This window comes from Hippichthys cyanospilos, chromosome 9 (genome assembly GCF_059441005.1).
Source record: "Hippichthys cyanospilos isolate Australia breed blue-spotted pipefish chromosome 9, RoL_Hcya_1.0, whole genome shotgun sequence".
NCBI classification, from domain to species: Eukaryota; Metazoa; Chordata; class Actinopteri; order Syngnathiformes; family Syngnathidae; genus Hippichthys; species Hippichthys cyanospilos.
Genome location: NC_142377.1, coordinates 8,985,013 through 9,012,912, shown reverse-complemented (window position 1 = coordinate 9,012,912; position 27,900 = coordinate 8,985,013). Strand labels below are relative to the sequence as shown.

Here is a 27,900-nt window from a genome sequence, read left to right as displayed (position 1 = left end):
GATTCAAATCAACAATCTGACCATCACTAATTTGTTTTCTTCATCTCATGCATTATTGTAGCAACATTTGAAAACCAGTGGCGCCAGATTTGTCAACATGAATGCTCCGCTTTGCTTTTTTTTTTTTTTTTTTTTCAAGGCCGGTGATTTGTTTCACCACGCACTCTTCATTTCTCCGGAACTATCAAAAAGAGCTTTGTCCGTTTTTTTTTAACGTCTCTAAGAAGTGAAACATCCCTTCTCACATGTTCAGTTAATTCGGGATGCTATTCTCAGTACTATTCACACATATCATTATTGTTATAACATGTTGTACCAGAAAATCAATCCAAAACACTTTTGGAGGACTTAATTACAGAAGCGGTAAAACCAGAACCCAAACTGCCTTTGCTGAATGGTAGTTTTCAATTGGCCATCACGCTGAATCCCAATTAGCACATTGCGCAATGAGATAAGCAGCAGTAATCACTGGGCGGAGGCAGAAATATTCACTTGAAACAGAAAAAGGGGATGCACAATGGGACCTGGAGTCGTGGAGAGCGGCTAATGAGCATACGCGATTCACGCTAGCTCTCCCCCGCCGAGAGCCTTGACTTGGGCAGAGTGAAGGCTCACAAGAGGTGCAGCGACACATTCCATGACGCTGCCTGACAGGGCCGTAAACGGTGATTAAAAGTGTCTCTGTAGCGGAAGGATGTATCAAAGACGTTGAATCAATCAAGAGTCAAGTGTAAACATATTCGTCCGTGTAAACATGGCAGTCATTTATGACATGTTTTATACAGCATAGATGGAAGCTTCCGCAATAAAACAACTGAAAAGGACATCGCATGCTCAAGGTAATGGCCAATCGTGGCTCAGCTTGTGACTGTCCAGTGACCAAAATCATTGAAGGGGTAGTTGACTTATTTAGCCATTTTCAGTCCGCTTATTCAGCCATTTCAACAATAAAACTTGTATTTCATCTATAATTAATTTGATAACTAAGTTATTTTTAATTTCCGATTAATACCTTTAAAAACACACTTTTCCACACGTAATCGACTGAAAATGGCATCACATGCTCATGGCTCAGGTAACGGCCAATCATGGCTCAGCTTGCGAATGTCACATGATCAGTCATTCATGGAGGATTTTCTCTAACCTTGTCTGTCAGCCTGTCCATCTTACAGATATATTTTTTAATGTCACTCAAGACCTAATGACCTTATCCATAACAATGACGGCAATGTTATTTTTACAATAAATGGTTCATTGTGTACCAGAAAAAAATGGTTATGTCTTGAATTTGAAAAACATATATATTTTATTCTTAACTAAAGGAGGGTTCGGTGAATGCACGTATGAAACCGGTGGGGTTCAGTACCTCCAACAAGATTAAGAAAGAACCATTGACACACTCAATCTTGGTGCAGCCAGCCTCCACCGCTCTAGCTTCTCCACCTGTTCCCTACTCTCAATGCAAAACACAATGTCATCTCCAAACATAGTCCACGGTGATTCTTCTCTAACCTCGTCTTTCATCCTATCCATATACATTTTTAATGTCACCTCAGACCTCTTGATAATGGGCGCATCCACGACAACATTCTTACTTTTACAATCCGCTGTCCTGCAGCATGCGATTTCTCCTTGAAAATTGCCTCCGAGTCTTATTTTTTTCCCCTCCGGCCACTGTTTTCAACTCGCAGCCGTTGGCGTCTTTGATGTATGGGGTGAGGTGAGGTGAGGACTGTCAAACGTGCCAGTAGTAGTTATTAAAAGAGCCCTGAAATCTCCATCCCGACTTTTAAAGCTGCTCGCGCCGCGATTGGCCGAGCGCGGTCACGTGGCGCAGTGCAGTCAGTCTCTGTGCGGTGGCTGGAGCCAGCCAGCGCTGAGTGGAGCCTGTCTGCCAAGCAGCTTCAGCAGCGGCTCGTTCTGGATCCCAGCGCGCTCACTGACAATTCAACCAGGGCCCCCTTTTTTCCCCCCTCTTTATTTTATCGGATTATCGTTCACCATGGGCGACAAAAAGAGCCCTACCAGGTAATGCGACCGCCCGTCGACGGATTTCCACCGCCTCGAGTCGCCACGGGCGAGATATTCGGACGCGTTTCCTTCACTTGGGATCGTTTCTCCTCTCTCTTTTTTTTTTTTTTTCAGTCGCTATGCCACAGCTAGCTAGAATAGTGCAGTCGCTATGGCGGCTTCTCGCGCCCGACAAGCCAGTCACTTAACAAAGGGATTTTTTTCACAGGATACGCCTGGCACGCTCCGAAAGGTTCTTCCGTCTCCGGGCGGTGTGCTGGGCGGCCCAATGTCGAATTCGACATTGTTTCGTATCGCGCGATACGTTGAGCTTCGATGCCGAAAAAAAAGGAGAAACGAACGCTGCCCGCTAGGCTAACCGGCGATATATACAACGAACCGAGGTCCGCTTGTGAGCAATTAGGAGATTACCGAACGAGGTCGCTCGCTCGCTGGGTTGGCTCGGTCTATATCGCTCCGCTTGGCGGGACGCGAAGCACGCCAAAAATTGGGGGTGAACCCCCACTGTTTCGCGCTGTGGCTTTGAACGAGCTTGTTGTCACGTCCGCCCCCCATATGAAAAAAAATCGCCTTGTCTGGACGCAAACGTGTCTCCCGCGTCTAAAGTCAATGTGTTTTGTTTGTCAGGCCAAAAAGACAAGCTAAACAAGCTGACGACGGCTACTGGGACTGTAGCGTCTGCACCTTTCGGAACACAGCCGAGGCGTTTAAATGCAGCATCTGCGATGTGAGGAAGGGCACATCAACAAGGTATCGTAGCCCTCTCTCTTTTTTTCTTCTCTCCCCTTTCTCTCTCTCCCAAGCTGTGTCTCTTTCCTTTGGATGCACTGGTGCTGCGTCGATATTTATAGGAATGCAACTTGGATGACAGTGGGACTTTCTGCTAGTCACTTAACGTGAACGTTTGCATTGCATTGGAATAGGATTTGCAAGGTAAGACATCCTACTGCAGAACATTGGAGGGGGGTGCTTGGTTGAAGGTGCACAGATGGAGAAACGACAACCGGAAAAAAACGGTTGAAAGGTGTGTGTGTTCCATAGAAGTCTCTATTTTCTGATTAATTGTGCGTGGCATGCTTGCATAGGGTTTAATTGAAGGACATTGAAGAATTGGACATCGATTTGATTGTGTTTGTCATTCGGCGCCCTGCATGGCGTGATGGTTGTCATTGCACATTTTCCCTTTCTTCGTGCGAATGAATGCCAGAGAACTCAATCATTGAAGCTAAATCAACGGTTCTCAATATGTGAGATTATAACTGGGTTCTGTAGGAAATCTAATGTGTTAGTAGGGGTTATTCTTTTCAAATCAGGAGCAAATTAATTGGAACATGAATCATTTGCTAAATTGGATTATAGTGACTCCTTCATACGGAACATTGTATGTCTTTAATGTGTTGTTTTATGCGGATGCACATTTTCATTGGTGACATAATTTTCCAATTGCCAGAAATGAAACAGATGATGTTACACATTCTGTATTGTATGAAGTATGCCTCGGAATACCAACAGAAATGTTGTTCAAAAGGAAATACATCAGACACAGATTAATCAGCACTCTGACTTTTGTTTTTAATCTTTATTTAGCAAAATTTTAACAACATAAGAATCTGTCAAAATGTGTTTGGAAAGGCCATATTTCCCTGTGTGTGTGGGGGGGGGGGTGCTTTTTTTGTAGAACACTTTTATATTTAAATGCCTATTGAAAATCTGGTCTAAAAACACATTCCTCACTTCTTCCATTTCGTTTTCTACTCCTGGAATCTCCCCTTTCTGATTAGCTGATAAATTTCCATTCAAATAAGCCACCGTCTTTTTTTTTTTTTAAGGCATGACAAAATTCAGAGACATCAATCTGTCAAAATTAGTCATGTTTCAAACACCAGCACCTACCCTCAAAGTTTGACTTCAATTGGGCAGATGGAAGTTTATTACTGTAAAAATCAGATTGGGCAAAAGAATAGGTAATATACAAAACTAATATATTGTATTTGTATTTATTCCTTCGGAATCTTTAAGTGCTCTTTCCTTGTTTCATCAGAAATTTCACAAATTGGCGGGCACTTGTCGCTGCTTTTGGCGGTTTATTTGAATGATTTTCAAATGAAGAGAAAATGAATTGGAACATGAAACAACTCATCTGTAAATTGTGAGACATTCCTTGGCAATATGTTGTCATTATTTTCTGTTTTTTACACGAATGCGCTTTGTCATTAGTGACAGTTTTGCAAAAAAAAACATTGTACTTTCTTTTAAATGATTCATATGGGCGCGCTTGCGTGGCATCAGTGACAATAACAACACCTTGAGGTGACATTTCTCATAAGAAAGTGAGATGAAATCACCCTGTCAGTTATGGTGATGGGATTCCCTTCAGCTTCTTAATCACAACACCCCCACTTTCCTGGCAAAGAAAGTTGCTGATGACAAATGCGACACAAGTTTGTTTGCACATGTCATCGAGAGCAAAACACAGATGAGTCATCTCGGGACTTGCCTTTGCATTCTAACCTTTCCAGTTGCGCGTTTACAACGAGCGTCTGTTTGGCCGCCGCCCATCATGAACGGGGCGGCATACCTCCGCCGATTTACCGAGAATGCGCAAGATAGAAAGAACTTCCAGCTTCATTGTCCTTCACCCCTCCCCCCCACACCTTGGTGTCCTTTTCCCCAGCGTCGTGCATCCAAAGACTCCAGCTTATGATATATGCTGAGCACGCATGCTGAGCACGCTCGGCAGAAGAAGGAAAATGATAAGCGTTGTCATAGTGCCTTGGCAAAAATCCACCGGTGACGTCACCGCCGCGCTTGTCATGTCGATCCGTTTGATCGGAGGATAGAACCTTTGATTCAGGCGGTTGTTAGGTGGCCTTTCACGCTAATGAGTACCAGCGCTTCCCACTGAATTCAATTACGGCGGCGCGGCGGAGGCATTTTCCTGTGATGTTGCTGAAGTCACATATACCGACTGTCTTATGTTGCCGATTTATACGGGGACTTTCTTTAGTGAACAATTCACTTCATACAGCGCCGGATAACCTGTTTGCAGACGTTTTTTGGTGGAAAGCACAGGTTGTGCAAATCCGTCATGGTGTGGCTGCTATTTGATCAAGATGGGACTGTGATGGGTTCATTTCAGAGAAAGAACTTTGCTAGTGAAAAGTTCAAATTGTTTTGGACAAATTGCGCTATGAATTGCTTGCACGCTTCGCTGTGCAAATGTTTCTTCACCAATAGTATCTTGCATCAGTTGGATTAACTCCTTTCCCTACCATTGTCGACTATAGACGTCAAAGATCCATTTGTACTTGGCTTGGAGTGCGATAGTTTATTTGTTCGCTGTTGCTGACATTTATATGTTAAAAATGAATGTTGGAGGCGTTTAAAAATTGTCTGAAGACTTGGTGATGCTTTGTTTTTATTTAATATTAGTATTTATTATTCATTGTTTTGTTTTATAGGTTTAATTGTTAACTGTTTTCCACCGTGTTATTATGTGAGCAATTTTGTCACATGTACAGCACATTGTACGCAGCAATGGCTATTTTAACCCTTGTGCAATATTTTGACAATTTTCTGGGGCCATTTTCTTCCATATCATTACTGTATTTTAGCCAGAGGTTTGCACACTCCTCGTCGTGCAATAACTAAGTGGGAGAAATTTCAGCTCCTATTGTCTTCCTTCAATGCTTTCCTTTTGATCTGAAATGTCTTTGATGCAAAGATAAAAAGTTAGGAAAAAATACCCTACACTGTTTTTTAAAATGCTGTATGAATAAAGTTGAGTATTTTACACAACTACTCCTGTAGAAAGCTTGTGTAAAATCATCTATTTTATTTCTGAATCGTCTGCTAAAAATTCCTTCACAATGACAATACCCATTCACATAAAATGTAACAAAAAATAGGCATAAAACATTTTTGCAATTGAGTCACTAAAACACAATTTAGCGATACGTTGCCTCTTGTTCCAGATAATTTGCCCTCAATTTGAAAAGAAAACCGTACTGTCATTACAAAGCATTAAGATGGATTTGCTGCAGAAACCCTGTTAAAATCCGACGCACCACATGTAGTAGCTTCACGCACCCCCATTTAAGAACAGCTGAAGGTAATTGACAATGCAACATCAAATTGGCAACGCTTTGCGACTCGCGGCGGCGGTTTGTGTTGACCCTTGCGGATTAGCTCTCACTTGTGTTCTTGCGGTTCGGGATGGGGCTGAATGAATCTATTCAGCTTTTATTTCTTGGCTTCACTTCAGTGCAGTTCTTCGCAGCAAAGGGAGATTGGAGGTGCAATAGACCAGAGGATGACATCGTTCCCTCGAGCAGATAAAAATGTAACCCAATCGGCATCTTAATAGGTGGCCAACATTTTTGTATACTTGCTGGCTGTCAGTCGAGCGAAGTCGGCGCAACCGAGGAAATCCTAGGTACCAATTAGCTTTCTTTCCCTTGCTGCATTCCATCAGAATACGACTAAAATCATATACATAAACATACGCCACACTTAGACTCATCTCTTATGGTTTAAGGCCTGTGTTCTCACCATTTAATGTGTGATCTTTTACATTAGTAATAGTATGACTGTCAGTTATTTGCTTTACAGTAATACCTATCTAAAATTACTTCAATCATCAATTAATACGTCAAATATTTGGATGATTAATCAATTAATCTGATTTTAAAAAAACATGTTCACGTTTCGGGCTCTTGATTGAAAAATACACACCCAGTAGCGAAAAATGCACAAAAAAATTAAACTCGGTTACCGGCTTGGTCCGTAACATCAGAAAATAAACACACATGTTTATTATTGGTTTCCCAAGTAAAAGCAAAGATTTTGCCTTGACTGAACACAAAGGTAATCTGTCCACCAAAGGCTCTTCAGCACCTATTGAGAAGCTCAAATTCCTAGCATATGGATCATTTAAATTTAAAAAAGGTATCTAAACAAGTGTATGAACAAATTATCCTGTGATTTCATTATCAGTTGTCGATAAATCGTTGCACCTCCACATAGTTCAAGTACATTAAAAAAAAAAAGACATTTAGAACAACACATCTACCTTCTTACGGAAGCGGCCATGCTTAGTTTAAAAGGCCAAATGAATTTGCACACTCACCACAGAAGGTGAAAACTTGACACCATCGCAGTTCCTATTATCCAAAGCACTATAGTAATTTCAACCTCACTTCTGGTCTGAGTTTATTGACCATTTTGCTAAATAACATTGCGGCCGCAGTAGGTTGATGAAGTATTCCATTGGATTCTTATTTCACAATTACAATATTAATCAGTGAACGGCCTTTTGGCTAGTACTGACAAATACAATGTTCCTGGAGGGCAAATCAGTCTTAGTCCAGTTTCTATTTTTAAGGCACAGTGTATTAAAATACTGAAGATTGTCTGGAGAGCTTGCATTGTACAGCACTTTCAAAAGCATCTATTGAATCTGCACTCATCGGTATGTTGTGAATTTTATAAGTAACATTGTGGCCCCAGTGCATTGATGAATGATTCTGTTTAATTGTTATTTCACAATCACAATATTAATCAGAGTACCGCGCTTTAGCTAGCACTGGCAAATACAATATATTCCTGGAGGGCAAATCAGTTTTAGTCCAGTTCCCCTTTAAGGCACAATGTATTAAATGATGTCTTGAGAGTTTGCATTGCGCAGCGCTTTCAGAGAAGCATCTGTCGGATCTGCATTCATGCACGAAACTCTACAGGACTATGTTCAATGATCGATAAAATGTAACCGTGTTTTTAAATAGGCAATATGAGACAGATATATAAATACTTCAAAGATTTAGACTTGTTGACAGTAATTATATGGCAGCTGTTTAAAGTGTTATGACACTTGACCAGAAAAGCAAACACTGGAAGTTAACGTGTGGTCAGCAGACACCGGTTCAAAGCAGTTAGGCCCCACCATCACCATATGCAGTCAAGTTATGCAGAGCGCCGACGACTTGTTTTACACTTGTATGACAGTTAAATGAATCTTGATTAGAATAACGAATGCACGACTTAAATGTTATTACGGGTGTTTTTAGAGCGCGGTTTATGGATGTTGAGACAGGAGGATATGATTCATTATGATTGACGGGGAGAAGTTTGAATTACACTTCCAAATGAGTTGTGGGCAGGGTAAGCCAAGTACTGTAGCTGCAGGTCACACTTTTCATTTGTGTTTATGGCGCCAAAGAATGTCAGCTTACAAGGGCAAACTCCGACTGTGACATTAGCATCTCGAGCCGGTCCCTCCCCCATCGGAGCGCAGCCTAACGAACCTGTTGACCCAGTCCTGCGCTGTGATGTAACTCGACACCCAAGTAGGCTAAATCGAGCTTCTACTTCCCTGGCTTCAGCGAGATAGCCCTTCGCCTCTTGCACCTGACCCCGATGCCCATCTGCAAGACCAGCCGCCGCTCGACCCTTTGCGTCCCCCCCCCCCCCCCCCCCCCCCCCCCCCCGAGAGTTTCTGCTGTCTCAACTCCGGTTGCGCTGACTTGTGTAGTTTTACATTGGTTTGCTTTGTGGTGATGTTTGGTATGCTCTTCTGGGAGCCCCGGGGCCCTGGGAGCAAACATTAAGAGGCCTCTAAAGTTGATAAATGGGAGCCATCACATGAACTGAGGTACCTCACTCGCTGACTGCTGCAATGTTGTGTTAGCTCTCTTTTTCAATCATTTTAAAACGCCGCCATCAAAATAAAATGTGCCGTCTTTCCGTGCCATCTAAAAACACTCAGCAAACAGGGTCAATTCACTTCTGTATTAATTGCTGCTTTCAACAACCTAAATGAAAATACTAGCATTTAGTGCATAGCTCTACGTATTGATTCATTTGTTGTGGTATTCGTAAGTTCTCAGTTTTCATGTGGAACCTGTTTGATTCGACCAGGGGTGTCCAAACTCGTTCCTCAAGATTATTTATCCTGCATGTTTTCGAGATTTCTATCCCCGACATACCTGATCCAAATGATCAATATCATCAGACTTCTGCTGAGCTTGATGGGGTTGCACACAAGATCGAGTTTGGACACAAGGTCGGGATTTTTTGGGCCAATTAAATTAGTTCACAGCTTCAAATGAATACTGCAAATGAGGAACTGATGCCACAACAAAAGTTCCTGGTAGTCTACAAAAGGGAACACTTACCATAAATGTTGTCCCTCAATGACTTTATCGCCTATAGTTAGTGTAAGTGAATGCCAAATCTCATTCAATCTTGACCAATCTGATGAAATCAACCTAAAGTCTGGTGTTTGCACAAATCCGAACATGTAACCTCAATCTTTGATATCTCTTTGATGTGGGGAGATATACATTTACTGTTGGGACAGCAACTAACGATGATTCTAGTAATCAATTAATCTGTCATTTGTTTTGTTGAATAATTGATGAACCAGATGTTAAAAACATGTTTGAATTTCCAGAAATACCCCCCCCCCCAAAAAAAAAAAAAAAAAGACAGGCCAAGGAAGGCATTAAAAAAGAAGGAAAAAAAGAAGATTCATGGCTAGTTTGTGCCATATAAAAATGATTCGGTGACTAGTTTGCACCATGTAACAATGTTGGAAAAGAGGCAAAAATGTTGATCATTGTTTTCCCAAATAAAAGCAGATGTTTGTAAATACTTAATTTTCATTCAGTACAAAGATAGTCTGGACGGCTGTTTCGTTGACTCAATAAATCTGGTCATTTAAAATGTTGCAAGGCTAAAATGATCAGGATTACAACAATGAAGGTCTCTGAATGATTAATCAATTAATAAAAAAGCTCACTTAATTTGATTATCAATTAATTGTGCACACCTCGACTTTTTCCTTCATTTTTTAAGCACGTATGCATCGCAGTGATGGCAATAACTTGATGCATTTATTTAAGAACGAGAAGCAGAAGTGACATTTAAAAATGAAAGTGATGGAACACACACCCTTTAAGTTCGCTCATACTGCGTGTGTCCGTGTTCTTGATGTTGCACAATTATTGGAAACTGAAGCTTGGGTGCGTACGTTTTTGTCAATCACAATAATACTCTGTGTACAGAAATCCACAGCATCCACTACTGTTACATGAAGACCAGTGCTTTTGGAAAACAGCATGAAGTAAGGAAGGGCACGCTTGCGCTCAGTTTCTTGCCAAGCTACTAGAAAAAGCAACCACCTTCACTTTCCAGCGCTATCAGCATTTGCACTTAAACTATACGCGGAAGTTGTGCGTAATTACACGTTAATTGCCAGATTTCAAAGTCCTTAATGACTTCATGGGATTTGGCAGCGCGTAAGTCATTAAATACAATAGACAATTTGGCAGTCTGACAATTCAGACAAATGTCGAGCAATGAATAGCGACACGAAGCGTTCAGGGAAAAGATCATGAAAGCAACTGGGTGTAAACCGGGGAGAGAGTCTCCAAAGAATTCATAAAAAAGGCTTTTGAGGACAAGCGCAAGAGGGAACGAGGGCATTTGTATATGTTGAGTCACCGCGAGCCGAAACATAACAAAGCGTACGGCTCAAGATTAGATGATTACTCGGGTAAAGATTTGTCTCGGTGAGAGTGTGCATGCGAGTTGCAGAGAGGGGGGGGGGGGGGGGGGGGGGTGCGGATGGCTTTAAGGGGGATGTGCTCATTCAGCCACGAGTCTCAAGGGGCTCCAAAGCAGAATGAAGCACATCATTATCCTTTGAGGGGGAGCCAGTGTGGACGGTCTTTCCTCTTCATACCAGCACCATCAAGCTTGGCAGGGAAATCAACTACGAGTACAATAAAGAGCCGCCGCGCTTGCGAGGCGCAATGAAGAGTTGCTGCGTTCGCAATGAGAATGAAACGCAATATTTCCTGTTGACTGCAAATGAGATGCGCTGGGGCAAATTTAGAACTCGAATCTCATAACTGCTTTTTCAATACTTTCCAACATGTTTGTTTCGTGTCGTCGCAATTTGGGAGGATGCCACTAGGGGGTCAAACAAATCCTTAAGTTATTTGAGTTCCTCGTTTCATACAAATAAAATCTCAAGGCTTTTATTTCTGCCTCGGTTATTCGTTTACTTAGTGTAATCGTAGCAACGGGTTTGCATGCTACGTATCTACCATGTAGGCTGGCGAGAGCCATCTGATTACTTTTCAAAAATGAAAATGACTCAAGTGATACAGTTGCTTGTTCCCATTGATCATTTTTGCATGAAGCAAGCTTATTCAAATTTGCTGTTTTAGCTAGCTAAACTCGCTAATGTGGAAATATTTGTCTGAAGTCTCACCTAATGTTGAGTGAAACTGTCTGCTGTTTGCCACGGTTTGAATAAAAGTAAAAAAATATAGACAACAAGAAGACTTAAAAAATCAATTTAAAAATGTTTTTGTGTTATGGATTCATAATTTTTGTTAACCAAGCAAACTATACATTTAAATTCGATCCTAATAAAATTAATACAATTACTGAAAATTCTTTTGATATTGATAGCCCTGGATGCAACTCTGTAGGAGGAATGAATATTTACATGAAATGTGCATCAAGCAAACCCTCCATAATTCTGAAAGGTATTTTTTTTTTTTTTTTACATCATATTATCCTTCCTCATCCATTGACTGTTGTAGTTGAATGAATCTTTTGTTTGACAAGTTTGTTTTTGTACGCGTCAAGGTTGCAATACTTGAGGCTGGAGTTAATGAATGTGCCACATGACAAATTGTTAGTGAGAGTCCAAATAATGTGCAGCAACACTTAACGCACAACCACTGCTGCTGTTTTATGAATATGCATATTTCTAATGCTTATTACTTCCAGTGTTGATTTTATTGAGGTAAGTATCGATATAGCAAAGTTGCTTTATTTGTTAAGTGTAAAAAGCAGATGTGACTCTGTCCATCGGCATATAACTTGTACAGAAGGGGAGGCAGTTGCCTACTTAAAGCCATCGTGATTCAGAAGAGGTAGCTGTGGGGGCTAATGTGCGGTGAGAAAGTGAGGGCGGTTGCAGGAAAAAAGACGAGAGAGAATAATGGAGTGGCACTGACGAGAGGAGAGAGACAAATGAGTGATGTGAACAGTGTGACACCTTGATACAGCTGGAAGCAGCTCATACTTGTTCGGTGCCTTTCCAATTACATGTTGCCTCTGCGCTCAAGACTTCCATGCCCTTTGCAACCTGAAAGGTCAGTCATGGACAGGAAAACAGCCTTCTACTTTGGAAGTGTGTCCTTGTTTGGCTAGAAGTGCATTTTTGTCTTATGGTTTCGTAGTTTTTCGAAAATGTGTACTATTGGTCATTCCACATGCGTGGGTGTTATTTCTACAACTTTTTGACGAATATAAAGTGTTGAGATTTTCACTATGCAATGTTAGTGTTTAAACAAACGTGCCATTTTGGGGGATTCCTTAAAAATTATAATCTTGGACATGGAATTACACCCAATGCAAGCAAAATGTTGGTGGCAGGAACAATTGTCTTTTCAAATTAAGGGCAAATTAATTGAAACATGCAACAACTTGTGGTGACAATCGCATTTTGGTAATTGTAATTTTCAATATGTATCTAGCTTTATTTCTTTTTGTTAATGGAACTGCTGAGTAAATAATGGTTAGAAATACGACTGCAAATTTACCTCCCAAATTTAATGAATCAGACACAGATGGCACAGCATTCTGTTTGAAGTCTTTTGGGGTTTTTATTCTTGCTCATCCAAAAATGTTTTGCTGGGGAAAGAATTCATAGGGGGTCCATAACTGAAAGCCGATTAAAAAGCACTAGTATTGAGAAAAAATAATTAGAGACCTGCGATCAAGCTTCCTTCACACTAGGGATGTCACTAACAAACCTTTTTAGAATTGATTTTCCTGACTATTATTTTTCTATTCCTAGGGTAAAAACCTTTTTTTCCTCTTCTTTTCTCTACGAGCCCAAAAGAGTGGTTATAGTGATCGCAGAACCCTAGTAACGCACGAGTAGCAATAAATCCCTGAAATCCTTATCAGAAGATGCCGTTGAAGGCCTGAATGTAAAATGCTCCTGCGGGTTAGTGGGATGAAAAGAGAAGCAGTCTAGACTCGGGCTCCTCTTTAGGTACTGTCCTCGTTTAACCCGCAGAGCGCACGCAAACAAATGGCTCGATCCAATGCGACAACACTTTTGCAGTCGCCGCGATCAATAACCGACTCAAGGGTACACCGCATGCACTTTTATTTCCATTCCTTGGCTCAATAACGCATCCAAGTAAACAAGTAAGGGTTTAACCTCTGCTTTTTAATCATACATTTGTTTACACCGAAGCCCGCATATAATAATGTGCTATCTTGCATTTCGCCGTGCGCCTTGAAGAAAGAGCTTTCGATACGGGCACATCCAGTGGCTGGTTAACACATAAAAAACAGTTCTGCTACGCGGCTCTGCTTCATTACCCTCCCTCCGCTATGACGGGGGAGGGGAGCGCCTCCCTTGCTTCCACATAATCCTCAAAGTGTAATACAAGTGTTGACACAGATGAATGCGTGATGATCATTTGTTGGTTCATGGTTGTCAGCACATGATAGGGATCTTTTGTAGTTCAACAAAACCCCCACAGCCTCCTCAGATGTGCCATGGAAGTGATGTGCCGTGCGTATGAATACATGCTTGTCATGTGGCCACCAGCTATGAAGCTCAGTGACCAAATCGGCACACACAAAAAACAAGCCGTTTTTTTGGAGGGGCTAATTGTTATTTGGTGAATGTATTCTGAAAAGAAGTTTTAGTTTATTGAGTGCTGAGATTCCACTTTCATGCTTGTGCTAAATGTGATTATTGATTTAATGCAAATAATTCAGTAGGTACCATTAGTCCGTGCTCTTCGTTGGCTGTAATCAAGACTGTGGTTCTCTATGAAGAAATCCAGGAACTCTTGAGTTCCTTGTCTGGGATTCTGGAGTGTGGCCCAAGAATTTGTGTTCACACCCAGACAGTGGACGAGGTAGTTTATTCATATCAGACGGATGACGGGAAGCAGGGGGCGCTGCGGGCTGCACTACCTACTACAGTCCAACAAGTGGCGCTAGCTGAAAAGTTGAATGACAACCAAGCTGGATGAAACAGTTGCAGTTGGTGCTCTGTGTGTGCGTGTGTCCTTTTTGGGGTTTGCATTGTGGAGAGCTTGTCTGTTTTGCAATATGTGCTCTGCAATGCGGGGCATTGAGGGGAGTGCACGGACTGGGCGCCAGCTGTGGTGTGTTTCTGATCCCGAATGATGGAGCGTAAATCTGCGATAGTCAATGTTCAGTCCACGTGTGTGTGTGTGTGTGTGTGTGTGTGTGTTTATGCCTCTTCTTGGAGTTTAAACAAACTAGCATTGGATGTCCTCATCCCCATAAATACACAGGAGAGCCTGTTCCAGATTATCCAGCCACCTAAAAGTTTCTCTTTTTTGATTATTTCAAAATATGAAACTGGTGCTGCTGTGCGGCTGCTAATAGTGAGAAAAAAAACAACACCTTAGCACACTCCCAAGTTCAACCAAACAAACAGCATGCATTCGCACCACAGGCCTCCCATCAATGATCCTGGGTAGATAGACGAAGACCCTAGATAGACACCGATAAAAGCCTTACAGAACTTGAACGTTCGCAGGGGAGAGCACAAACTACCATCAGGAAATTCTCGATTCCGTTCCTGCGGTCTGAAAAGGGCTCCTGTGTCTGTCTTGTATGTCGATTTGTTCTGTTTTCAGCCATTGCATTCATTCTTCATGGCAGGAAATAATTGCTTGTCCTCCTCAACACTTGAAATAAAGAGCTGTGTTAACTAGGGATTTCCTGTTCCTCTCTCTTCATCTCTTTCACTCGCTCGCTCCATTAATTGCTGCATCTCAATTGGCAAAGTTGTGTTCTTCCACATGTTAGAACTGCGCTTCACAAATAGGGGTACATGAGATTTTAACAAGGTTTCTGCTGGTGATGTCATGACGAGTTGTATGATTTTATTTTTGAATTAAAAGCAAATTAATTGGAAAATGAAGCAGCTTATTGCTGAATTGTTAGTGACTCTTGCAGAAGAAAAATTCCTCGGGACAACCTCTAGAAATGTAGTACCAAAGTTTAACCAATAAGACACGGTTGGCACTGCACTCTGTTTTTCATTCAATAATGCTTTACGCTAGTGTCATATACAGTGTGAAGTGTTTGAAACTGAGCTTTTACTAAATATTTTTTTTGGTGGGGGTGGTTCAGGTTGCAATGTAGCTTCGCCATGAGATCTATCTTAACTATTAGGGCTGTGTAAGGATCTTTTAGAAAATAATGCTAGTAATTTTAGGGCATCCAGCGAAGAATGACACACATACTGCTGAAAACAGCCAAATCGAAGCGTAAACATAGGGGCGGCCGTCAATGGTCTGTTGTTGTGCTAAGGGGAGGTAGTATAGCATACAAGGATTTCCCACTGTGAGGGCTTGCACTCACTCGGTGTGATTTGCCAGGAACATCTTGGCAGGAGCATGTTGTGGGAGCAATTTCAACAATTGGACTCATGAGTTCACTCCTGCTTCTGCTCTCAATTTGATCAAGTCTGCCTCTTGTTGCAAAAAGAATATTACACTTTTGATTGGATCAGGTTTGATCATTGTTGCATCCGTAATCACGTGAACCAGCATTTTTGAGAATTACGCTTTTGGAAGTCATCTAGTACATATTTAAAAAGCTTTGTCCGTCCATCCATTTTTCTACACCGTAGAGGGTGAGCTGGAGCTTACGCCAGCAGACAGTGGGCCAGCCGTAGTCGCTTGTTCACCGCTGTGCTAATTAACTTGAACAATCCAAGGTTATTGTGAACTTATCTACTTTAGACAAACCTAAGGATATTAAAAAAAAAAAAAAACTGTTATTGACTCATGTTGTGCATTGAAGTGTGAACAGTAAGTAAATATTTGAACACACAGTGGTAGCTGCTGCCACACAATATCAACGCAGACCAAAAGTTAACCACAAGCCCAACTTCTGCTCCCACTGCAACCAGTGGAGCTCATCAACAACCACAGCAGGTGGAGATTTCATCAATATTTCACAATTTTCCCCGATAAGCACCCACACTCATTTTACCTATGTGATTAATACTTTACACACTTAGTTTATTTATGTATGTCCATTTTGCTACTTGCGTATAAGAATTATTCATCATGTTGGAACAATGATTGTCAAAGGTTTTTTTTAATCTGAATGCCTCGCTGGTCTCCTTTTCTTAGGCTATCATATCCATAAAATACCATAAAATTCTTTCAAAATAACATTCAATCCAACAAAGGCCTTAAAACTGACATACGGCATCTGTTGCCTGCGTTTACCCCTGGTGCTCTGTTATTGCTGCGTCTGGCACAAATTAGCCGCTAGCCAGTAGCGCTCCAGCGCTACGTGAAATGATTCTGCACACTTTGATACTGACAGCCTGACAGTTGGTTTTCCGACTGGTCACTTTTTAACAAATCATGCTGACACAAATCGGTTGTTTCAGCTGTCAAATTCGTCTTTTATATCAACATTTATGAGACAGTTTTTCCTCAAATTTAATGTTTTGAGCGAGGAAACAAGTGTGCTGTTAAGCACAGTTGAGATGTAAGTAAATAAAAAGGCTGCAAAATCATAAAAGCTGCTCATTCATAATTAAGTGGAAATGTTATGTTATTTGGTCTTCTGTTAATTGTTTTTCACCCAGAAAAAAAGTGTTTGTTTCTGAATACTCTATTCAGTATTTTCTATTGCATCGCTGACTACCAAAAATACTTGATAGCTGCAGGTTAGATCTAGCTAGTATTTGTATTAACGAGGAACAGTTACATATGCTAGATAGTTGGACACTCGATAGTATGTTTTCCAAACAAAAAGCCAAGATGTGAGGAACATATTCAGTCTGTATTAGCATCTCTTATGAACCCATTAGAGGTCTCCTGTGGGCACTTAACACTAGAGCGGGGCTTCGTCCAACCACGGCAAGGTAATGCGTACTGGAACAGCCCACGTCTCATCCTCATTCACGGCAGCTGGCGTATTGATTTGCGAGCAGCCCAAGCATCGTGACATGATGCTCTATTACGGCCCCATTGATTGAATTGTGGTCAACTACACAATACCGCCCCCGGCTCAAGCACAGGGACTGTCTGAAATAGCCGCCGGCTATTTTTCCAACATGTATGGTAACACCAACCAATGGAAAGTTTTTTATTTTTTATTTGAAATCAAATAAACACTTTTACCTCCTACAACCAACAAAGGCCATTTTTTTCAGTAAACTTTTAAATCCATTCATTTCCCCCATGTCTTGCTAGTTATCTAGTGTTCAGATAACAAAAGTAGGGTTTCTCCAGTCCAACGTCCATCTTGCAAACTCCCTTCGTGCTGGCAAGGTGAAGTAATGACAAATATACTGATACACTGCCAAGATGACCTCCATTAATTACGTAGTTTAATATAATGCTCATTAGCCGGCTAAAGCATGCACAAACAGTTCTGCCCTGACAACAATGAGCTGTGATGCATTTGAGTTGAATGGGAGAATTCCAATTTGGCGTTAGTTTGCACCGGTTAATTCAATGCTCAACCAGAGTCAGCACCGATTTGTTCCATGCTGTAAAATATTCAAATTAATTAATCCGGTACATTACCGTATTTTCCGCACTATTAAACTTTTTTTCATCAAATTGCAAACAAAAGCTTTAAAATGTATTGTTTTGTATTGTTTTGTATTGTTTCTTATACAAAAACTCACATTTTTTTTTGCGTATTGTCCCCATATATTTTGAACATATAGCATATCAAAATTTCAAAAAGGATGTTATAAAAAAGTATATAGTATATAGTGTGTGAAAAACGGTAGATGTGTTTGTACCGGGCTGTAAAGATATAAATTCCTCTGACCGTCTCATGTTTGAAAGCGTTACCAGACTCCTTGCTTACTAAGCACTTCAATATCTTCGATTTTTCTAAGTATTTTTTGCAAGGTACTGGCTTATCGCTTCTTCTTCTGGCTGATTTGGAATTGATAAAGCTCATGCTCGGTAGCGCAGGACAGATTTAGCTGCCCGCACCTGCAAAGCCTCCGCAGTGTGGCGGCTCCATCACGTCCCTCCTGAGAGACGGTCTGTGACAAATGGGGCTGCGCCTGCCGTAATCAGATTAGAAGACCTAAGTGATGTGTTGCAAATGTCCCACCTTGTGATCCCGAGCATTCATTTTATGACGGCCGCCGTCTAATGAGATTAGCTGTCAAACGGCGCTGCTCGGAGGCCGCGTGAAAGCTACCTCGGCGAGAGCCGGGAGTGGCGGCCCTTTACTTGTTGCGTGAGCGCAGTTGGCCTCGGGGCTCCATCAAGAGGCTAATCCATATTTGGCTCGCCTCCACAGGAAACCCAGGATCAACTCCCAGCTGGTGGCCCAGCAGGTGGCCCAGCAGTATCCCATGCCGCCCCCGGCCAAAAAAGAGCGACGGGAGCGAAGCGAGCGCTCAGATAGGGAGCGGGCGGACGGCGAAGGGGAGAGCGCCATCGGGGAGGCTCGGCCTGAAGGCGAGCGTCCGGAGATCGTGAGGCCGGAGAGGGACACCCCTCCCCCCGACAAGGACAAGAGCGACAAGGAGCAGCCCGTCCAAGACAAAGCCGACAGAGAGAAAGACATCGTCCCGGCCATCGCAAAGAAGCCCGGCGTCAAAAAGAGCAGGTCAGTGGGCGCCGAGGCACGCGGGCGGACATTTTGCCGAGGGTGGCTTCGCCTCACCGGTCTTTGTTTCCGTCCGCCACTAGGCCCAAATCGGACAGCCATCAGAGTCCGCCCAGCGACAAACAGAGTATACAGTCTGGCAAATCGGCAACCAAGACCAACAAGAACAATCACATTTCCAGGTACGTGTCTCGCGCAGGTCACGCGGAATAAAACGGAAGTGGGCGGCTGGCTAGTGACCGTTTTGTTTATGAATGGACTCTCAATCGGCTAAAGCCGGAGGGCAGCCATCTCGCGCTCTGTTATTTTATTTTGCTGGGGAAAAAAACTGTTTTGCACATTATAAGAGAAAAATGTGAATTTCAATGTGCATGTAGCGTTCCTTCCAGACTCATTGGTAGAATCCTGTAAGGGTAAACTGGTTACTTGTGCTGTAATATCGACAAATAATTTCATTGCCGTTAAAAAATATACTGTAATAATCGTCACGTTCATTTGTATAGCTCTGAATCACCACATCTGGGGAAAATAAGAAACCTTCGGAAGGGACTGCAGGTGGGAGGAGGAAGCACTCGGCTTAACTGTTTTTCAGACCAATTCTTGCTGACACAGGGACCTAAGACATGAAATGCATACGTTGGTAGCGATAACCAATCATGGAACATTAAGGTATTATGTAGAGTATATACACTGGCAGCGATAAACCATTCAGAGTACTTTACGTAGGTTCCCTTTTTTTTATCCGGTGTGCCGTATGTATGGGTTAGCGCCTCATAACGCGGTGCGGAAAATACGGTAGCTGTTGAGATTTTTCGCCGGCACCAACAGCTGTACTCTGACTCCATGCGTCAAGGTGTCCGCGGAAGCCACTGATCTTTTCTCCCCGATTCTCTCCCCGAAGGCCCAAGCTGAAGAACATCGACCGGAGCACGGCGCAGCAGCTGGCCATCACCGTGGGCAACGTGACGGTCATCATCACGGACTTTAAGGAGAAGAGCCGCTCCTCGTCCACGTCCTCGTCCACCGTCACGTCCAGCGCGGGATCCGAACAGCAGCACCAGAGCTCCGGCTCCGAGAGTATGGACAAAGGCTCGTCGCGCGCCTCCACGCCCAAAGGCGGCGACCTCTCCGCGGGGCACGACGAATCCTTCTGAGGGCCGCGCCCCCTTTCTCCCGTCGACCCCGCCCACTCAATCCCCCTTTTCACCCCACGTACCGGACACTACGGATGGCCGACGGGTAGGGACTCGGCCTTCCCGCGGCCACCCCGCCTCCATTCCGGAGGACGGTAGCGCCGTGCACCTGACACGGAAAACGAAGGAAGGAGCCCCAACTCTACAAAGTTAACGCCCATGCTAGCGTCAAGACACTTGTATGTATTGTTTTATATTTGGACGCGGATGTGAGGCCGAGTCTTAACTTTTTTGGGTTTTCGTCGAGAACATTTCTCCACCAGGCACAGTAACCACCATTGTTTTGTTATTATTTTTGTACTCTTATTTATTACCTGTTGCACCTGTATACTTTGATATTTTTCCTTACGATGTTGAAGCTTGGCTGCGTAGCTCTGCCGACCGATCGGTCCCTCAGTGTTGTTGTTGCGGTTTGTAACCATGGCAGACCCCCCCCACACATAAACACATACACACACACACGCACACACCTACACACACACACACACACACACACAAAGGTGCTAGATTCACTGTGAAAGGTTTTGCAGATCTCCCAGAAGAATCCGATTGTCACTCTCGTTCCTCGACGAATTTTGTCTCACTCTGAACACTGTTGGGAGCTTCCTCATGGCGGCGGCGTGCGTCAACTAATAATCTTTTACAGTATTGTGTGTCCTTAACTGTACAGTGTAGGCTGTTGTGTAAAACACTAAAAGCTGTTGGTATTTACTGAAGTAGCGCGCGTCTTAAGTTGGACGCGGCAGAAGGACGGGTCCCTCTTGGTGAAACCATATGGAACTGTGTATGATTGTTTTTTTCGAAGCCACTACAAATTGACAAATTAATGTACTTCTGTTTTTATTTTTGCAAAATAGTCATTTGAAGACTGCCGTCATTGGGGGTAATCGTCAAATCACCATCGCGCTTTCATATTTGGTGATGAGCCAATAGAATGGGACCATTGGGTGAAATTTCCATTTTTCGTTGTGCGTAGGGAAACAACGTTCCAAAAACCCAAGGTTGGACATTTTCTGTCGTTTTTTTTTTTCAACCAATTTTTTAACTACATCGCTCCGAGAGCCCGCATTTTGAGAAAAATAAGCTTCTGCAGCATATTTCCTCTTATTCTGTTTTTCATGCTTGAAAACAGCGAATGAAAATGTTTTTTCACCAAGTGGTCCCCTCCGATTGGCCCGTACCCATTTTACCGCAGCGAGGCCCGTTGAAGGGTTCTAATTCACTTTCACCCGTAGCTGATACAACCGATTTTACTTTCAAGTGTATGAAAGTGTATAAAGAATAAATGTGTATATGATATCTTAGTTTTATTTATTGAAGGACCAAAGGAATTTCATATTGACATGATGCGTAGATGAATAACAATTTGAAATGCAATTACCGCAATGATCTAATGTTTGAGATGAATAACAGTTTAAATAAATAAAGACTAATATAATCCATTTAATGGTGTTCTTATTGTTGCGCTCATGCTGCGCACGTCACACGGGCGGTGAGAGGCGGGCCTAGTGAACCCCGCCCCGTGACCCTTACGTGACCCCTGCCAGCTTGGGTCCATCCCAGCATATCACGAGGGGATAATCATTTTTTGTATCACATATCGTTTTGGTTCTTTTTTTGTTAATTTGTTCACTGCCAGTTACAACGCAACTTTTCACGTGATCGCGTACTTTTCTTGCGTGCAAATAACGCCATCAGTGTTCAAAGTGGGGAGAAGGCAGAAATGTTGGATTCCGACACAAACCCCCCCCCCCCCCCGCCGGTTTTGTAATGCAATCTTTCTGACACGGGCCTTCAAAGCCATGCTTTCACTTGCCTTATCTGCAAGCGTGTAATACCGCAAGTGAAAAAGATTTCTGTTAAATTATTGACAAATGGTCTTTTGAGTATATGATGCATCGCTTGTACATAGTTTCCAAATCTGCAAACATTATGAAATGGCATTCGAGCTGAAGTCTTTTTTTTTGTTTTGTTTCTCGTTTCCTTTCCGCGCAAGCAGTTCTGTTCTTGTGTGCGACCAGTAACCTTAATTTACTGTGTAAAGATGGTTACATTTTTTAGCTTTGTTTGTCAAGAGATCCAAATATAGAATGCTTGTTTACTGACTGTATATCTTAAACGTGAATTCCCGACTCTGTGTATTATAGCGACGCGTTTCTTCCTATGAGATGTCTTGTACAATGCTTTGAAATCTTACTGCTCTGTTGAAAAAGAAATGTGGGAACATTTGTAGGACAGTACAATACTCCATTTTTTTTTTTTTAATCCTTTAAGTTATCCTCTTTTTTTTTTTTGTTTGTTTGGTTTAACTTCTAGCTGATGTGTCAATTGTTTCCCCTTGTGAGATGGTCACGTTATGTTTCTGGTGTGGAAATGTACGTAGCATTTTCAGCAGATCACAGCAGCTTCTTGTCCAGCTTCTAATGTTGAAATATGACATGTTCCTGGCATGTGCACGACTTTGCGCTTATAGGCTAACCTGATCATTTCCCTTCTTGCTTCAAATAGAAATGTCTATTTATGAATTTTGCTTGTAGTTTTTCACAAATAAAATTGTTGAAGTTATCTATTTCCTGACGGCTCCGTGTCTTTTCACGCAAACGCGTCTTCCCCCTCGACAGGACGCGTGTATGCGGCTGAGCTTTATTGATTGCGCTGCGCTGTGGAGTGTTTGTTGCCACAAGTGTACTCACACATGACATGAGCGAGCCCACAAGTTGACAAGAGCTCTCAATCATTTATTCCCACTTCCTCTCCGTAGGCTGCTTAATAGGCCACCAATGCATCATCTCAAATTTCCCACCGAATGCTGACTTCCTCTTTCATATATATATATATATATATATATATATATATATATATATATATATATATATATATATATATATATATATATATATATATAAAATCAATGCAGAGTTACAAAGAATGTCAAAGACAGTAGAACCTTTTACTGAATTTTTTTGCGCTATTATCTACGAAATACACTGTTTTGAAGCATGAAACACAGCAGCAAAGAAACAGCAAAAAAAAACAAAAAATGGAAAATTACGCCACAAATGTTTTTGTTTTTTGTTTTTGTCAAACTGGGAATGGCTTTCATTATGGTATGTAATAATTGATAATGATTGAAATAATTTTATAGTAAACAGCAGATTAATGGCTTGGGTCCTATTTTTTTTTTTTTTTTATTCTTGACAAAAATCATCCTGGGGGCAAGATTGAGTGGGCTATATATTTTACACCCCTCGGTTAAGTACAGGAATAGACCCCCATAATATATATATATATATATATATATATATATATATATATATATATATATATATATATATATATATATATATATATATACAGAGAGAGAGAGAGAGAGAGAGAGAGAGAGAGAGAGAGAGAGATAGTTTACCTTATCGGAAGTTATTTCATGATGAAGCTGTCAAAATAATAGATAATGTAATGAAGTTGTACTCCACCAAGTCGTTCACTGCTGCCTGTATGAGATGTAGATGGTGTAAACTATTGCGGATAATAATGGCAGTTTTGAGGTGAGTACCACTTGGGAGGCACCGCTTTTGGCTTCGCATTGCAGTCTCAAGCTGGAAACACACTTGTGTGTAACATGAGTAAGGTGTTGCTTCAAGCTGGATCTTGAAGGGAGCGGCTGGAATCCTTCCTCCTGCACTTTGACTTATGATTGCTTCCGCAACACAGACACGGAATTGCAGAATATCTCCCGTGAGGGATGTTGACTATATCATTAAAAAAAAGAATAAGAAAATGTTAGAATACTGCACCAACACAAAGGTAACACGCCCCATTGTGTTTACCAGAGAAGAGTGCCTCTTTGTGGCAAGTAAAAAAGCAGTTCAAATTCAAAATCAAAATTTCAAGTGACTTTTTGGCTCTTCATTTGTGTACCAGGAGATTGACCCCTGGTGGCAAGTAAAAAAAATGCAGAAAAGCTTCACTGCTCTATGAGCTGCAGTGTTTAAGGCTCGAGAAAAATAAAGCTCCTATTTTCTCAAATTTATGGTACAATCAATTGACTTAGTTAAAAATCTTCCAAAAACGCCACAGAACATTTCAAGGGGTTGAAAGCAAATACATATCTATATTTGACGATGTTATGACCCTTTCAAAGCCAGCCCAATTTGGGCGACATTAACACCAGGCTAGTGAAAAATCCCAGGACACCCAGGGCTACAGCAATGAAGTACTTTTACTTGATTACTTCCCTCTATTGCAGCGAGACCGTTATTACATACTCAGTAAATTGTACCTTGTCAAATTTCACTGACTTAATAATTAACCCATGGCGGAAAATCATATTTAATTGTAGCCTAATCCTCCCCGTTCTTCCACGCGCCAAGTAATTACGAGTTAAAGAAGAGGTCAAAGGGTTCTCCTCTGATCTGCAGCATCTCCTTCACGAGTGGGAAGAACGTTCAAGTGTGGCCTCCTGCTGCGCGTCATTAGCATGCGATTGACTCACTCCTCATCTAATTGCAGCGCATGCGGATTGGCCCTACATGCGTGGCGGACACCTTTGATGAAATCAGTGAGACGTTTGTGTGCCCAAATAGCACAAAGCACCACCCACTCATCTCAAATTCGCAAATAAAAGCCCGATGATGAAGGATTTACCGAGCGGCCGTCTCTGCGCTCGTAAAGTGGAAGAGTAAATTTAAGATTGAACGACCTCTCTTCTTCCAGTTTGTCTGTTGGGAGATTTTTTTTCTATTATTTTCACAGCTGGTGCAAATATTCTGTTTAATGGCATGATTGATTGCTTGATTTGTGCAAAAAAAAAAAAAATAGATAGAAAAAATGAAGAAAAAGCAGCAATAAATTATGTAATTGGGCACATTTAAGTTTGATTTATGAAAAAAAATCACATGGAAATAAGACAAAAATAATCAGCAGTGATTTAAAATCACTTTAAATGTAAATTTGACTTTGCTTAAAAGGACTTGACATTTATTTTGCCAATTTTAGAAGTAAAAAAGTGAATATACTGACTATTATTCATCTGATAACAATTATTTTTAGATTAACCTAAAAATTAAAATATTTAGTAAAATAAAGAATAAATAAAATACATAAATTATTACTTAAAAAAAAACATTTTAAACCCTTTAAACATCACCTGTGCTAACGACCAATCATGGCTCACCTGTTAGTCATGTGACATTCTTCAGTAGAATTGATTAGTCATTACCTGAGACTTTAACAGTGTTTTTAGTAAACAGCAAGTGTAATCAAATTATCTTAGCCAATCACAAAGACGTAATATTATGTTTGCAAGAGTTCAGACATTCGATCCCAGGTACGTCTTTATTTTTTTTTTTAATATTTTCACGTTTTCAAATATAGCTGGTACTAAAAGAGTTAGTGATAGACAAAATTTGAACTTTTGACTGTGGAAAAAAAGGCTCAATAATTGGACAAACCCTTGAAATCCCGCAATTTCTGGTATAAATCTTAACATTCTTCAAAAACAAACCATATCATGATCTGTATTTGGAATTTTGATTTTTATTCTTTTTCTTGTGGTTTGTTTCCTGTGTCTCGTTAAGTTATTGTTTCCAACTGTCTTTGTCGGACTCGTTCTTCGCCTCAACCAGTCCGCTCCCTCAGACTTGTCCAGCTGTTCCTCGTTGCCTCATCAGTTGGAGTTTATTTAGCTGCCTGCTTCCTGCCTGTCCTTTTTGGCTCATTGCTTCTGTTTGTAGTCTCTGTCGCGTATCAAATTCATCATCTTTGTTACTTTCAGTCCGCTTTTTCGGCTTTGGATTTTTTTTTTCACTGGTTCCACATGCTCTTGTTTTTATTTATTCATTTTTTACATTACAAATTACAATGAAGCAAAGTTGCACATGTTATTGAATCAAGTACATTGGAAAATTATATCAACAGTCTAATAATGTAGTTGTGTGTCTTTTTAAAGGTCAAGCGGAAAGATTTGATAGGTTCTCTTAAAACTTGTGTTTTTTTAATTTTGTTTGTAACATGTCACTTTCTGGAAAATTGTCGTTTCAAGTATGTTTAAAATCTCGGTTGTATTGAGTCTAGGAAAAATGAGTATTGCAGCTGTTGTTATTCCATCCACCGCTAGGGCTAGCGGAAGTGATTATAGCTAGCAAGCATGCTACATCATCAGTCACTGCATGTCTGGTTACATGTGTTGCAGCACTATTTGTGTTCAGATATCCATTAGCGTGAAGATCAGGGACCTGAGATTGAAATAGTGGAGATATTTTATCGTGGGTTTATCGAGAAAAAAAACAATTTCCATCTTAGCTCACTGACTTTCACGCAGATAACAGAACAGAAATGGTGCAGCAACACATGTAGACATGCACCCAGTCACACCTTAAGGACAATTTAGAGTGTCCAATACGCTCGCCACGCATGCTTTCGGAGTGTGGGAGGAAGCCGGAATGCCCGGTGGGGGACCCACGCAAGCTCGGGGAGAACATACAAACTCCACACAGGAAGGCCAGAGCCAGCTGGATTCGAACTTGTGTCCCTTACCTGTGAGGTGGACGCGCTAAACACTGCTCCACCCTGTGGACGGACAATTTTAAAAACAAAACAAAAACAAAAACATTCATGTATTCTTTGTCCTCCGCAAAGAACCACAATGATTTCTGCTGAGAGGACGTGAGCCTCCTTTGGCCAATTCATTTGTGTCCACTGTTTGGACAGCAAAGTTAAACGCATTTCCGTAAGTGTTTTACGAAGCTGAAGAAAAGGTTGCGGTCCGCCTTTCGATGGCTGTCGGCCCGCGTGTGCGCTAGCGCTTGCTAAAGGGTAATTGTCTGCGCATGCATGCAGAGCGTGCGCTTCACTGGCCCATAATAAGTATGCATAAGTGCAGTGTGAACACGAGCTGCCGTGCAGTAAATCATTGATGAACCTTGGACCTTGAGAGGCTTGTAAAGCAGCTTTACCTGCGGGTCATACAATGCTCCTTGACACCTATTAAGCATCCGCGTTCGACTGCCTTTCACTTATTCGAACTCCGACGCCATTTTTATAGCAACCGAGCAGTAAAGAAGACAACGGAGGATATATGTATTGCTGTCTATTCCCTCAGAGTATTCTGGGCGGATTGTGTTATCATTTTTGGCTAATTACCGCTGAACAATTGCCTCGTCGTTATATGTCAACCACAAAGTGCGTAATCAGTCTTGACCCGCTCGCTGACTCCGTTGTAAGTATGCCGCTGTATAATACGCGGCCTGTTTAATAATTAACAGGACTAAACTGTGAAGGATTTGCATATCCACTTAAAAGGAGCTAGCGATAGCTACGCTTTCACAGCCCGCTGACAAGTGATGGGGGGGGCAAGAGAAAGGGGTGTCGATTATGAAATTGTGACATGTACGCCGTGCAACGTGCGTTAGTCATCCGAATGGGCTTATGAGGGAAACAATGTCCCGTGCAAAATAATAAACATTACTCATAATTACTTACGACAAGAATAATCAATTTGCACTTTATTCTGCACATAGTCAAACATAGATGTTTTTCTGGCACATAGCATGACTATGAAAAAAAAAAATCATATATATATTGTAATGAATAATGGAGTACAGTGTTCAGATGAAGATTAAAAAAAAAACATTTTTGGGGGTTAAGGAGCAATTATGATTACAAAAGACAATAAAAAACACATTCCCACTGAATTTGTTTGCAATTTTTCATTTTTAGATCAACTTATTTAACTTAAAACTATCGCAGCAGATTACTCTTAGAATATAACTTTTTAAACTATATATATATATATATATATATATATATATATATATATATATATATATATATATATATATAGTGTATATATATATATATATATATATATATATATAAGTGTAAATATGCCTCTACTTAGTAATCTTGCAGAGATTGTGGGTGTAAAGGCTGCGCCGTTGTGGGTGTGATCGCAGTCGGCTCCAATTATGGTCGATCAAAATAGCTTCTC

At 41.4% G+C, this 27,900-nt stretch overlaps 1 protein-coding gene across 1 annotated transcript; it reads left to right on the top strand.

Moving 5' to 3' along the window:
- The first annotated feature begins 1,865 nt into the window (after positions 1–1,865).
- On the top strand, positions 1,866–22,478 carry rybpb (RING1 and YY1 binding protein b). Its single transcript, XM_088424382.1, has 5 exons — positions 1,866–2,028; positions 2,659–2,781; positions 18,409–18,720; positions 18,804–18,902; positions 19,622–22,478. The coding sequence occupies exons 1-5, from the start codon at positions 2,003–2,005 to the stop codon at positions 19,872–19,874; spliced, it is 813 nt and encodes a 270-aa protein (XP_088280508.1). The 5' UTR covers positions 1,866–2,002; the 3' UTR covers positions 19,875–22,478.
- The last annotated feature ends 5,422 nt before the right edge of the window (positions 22,479–27,900 follow it).

What these genes read in the sequence shown, in the direction of transcription:
- rybpb (XM_088424382.1), top strand. Translation starts at nt 2,003, where the DNA reads ATGGGCGACAAAAAGAGCCCTACCAG. An exon ending in CCCGGCGTCAAAAAGAGCAG is followed by an intron (nt 18,721 to 18,803) that starts GTCAGTGGGCGC and finishes GTCCGCCACTAG; the next exon opens with GCCCAAATCGGACAGCCATC. An exon ending in AAGAACAATCACATTTCCAG is followed by an intron (nt 18,903 to 19,621) that starts GTACGTGTCTCG and finishes CTCTCCCCGAAG; the next exon opens with GCCCAAGCTGAAGAACATCG.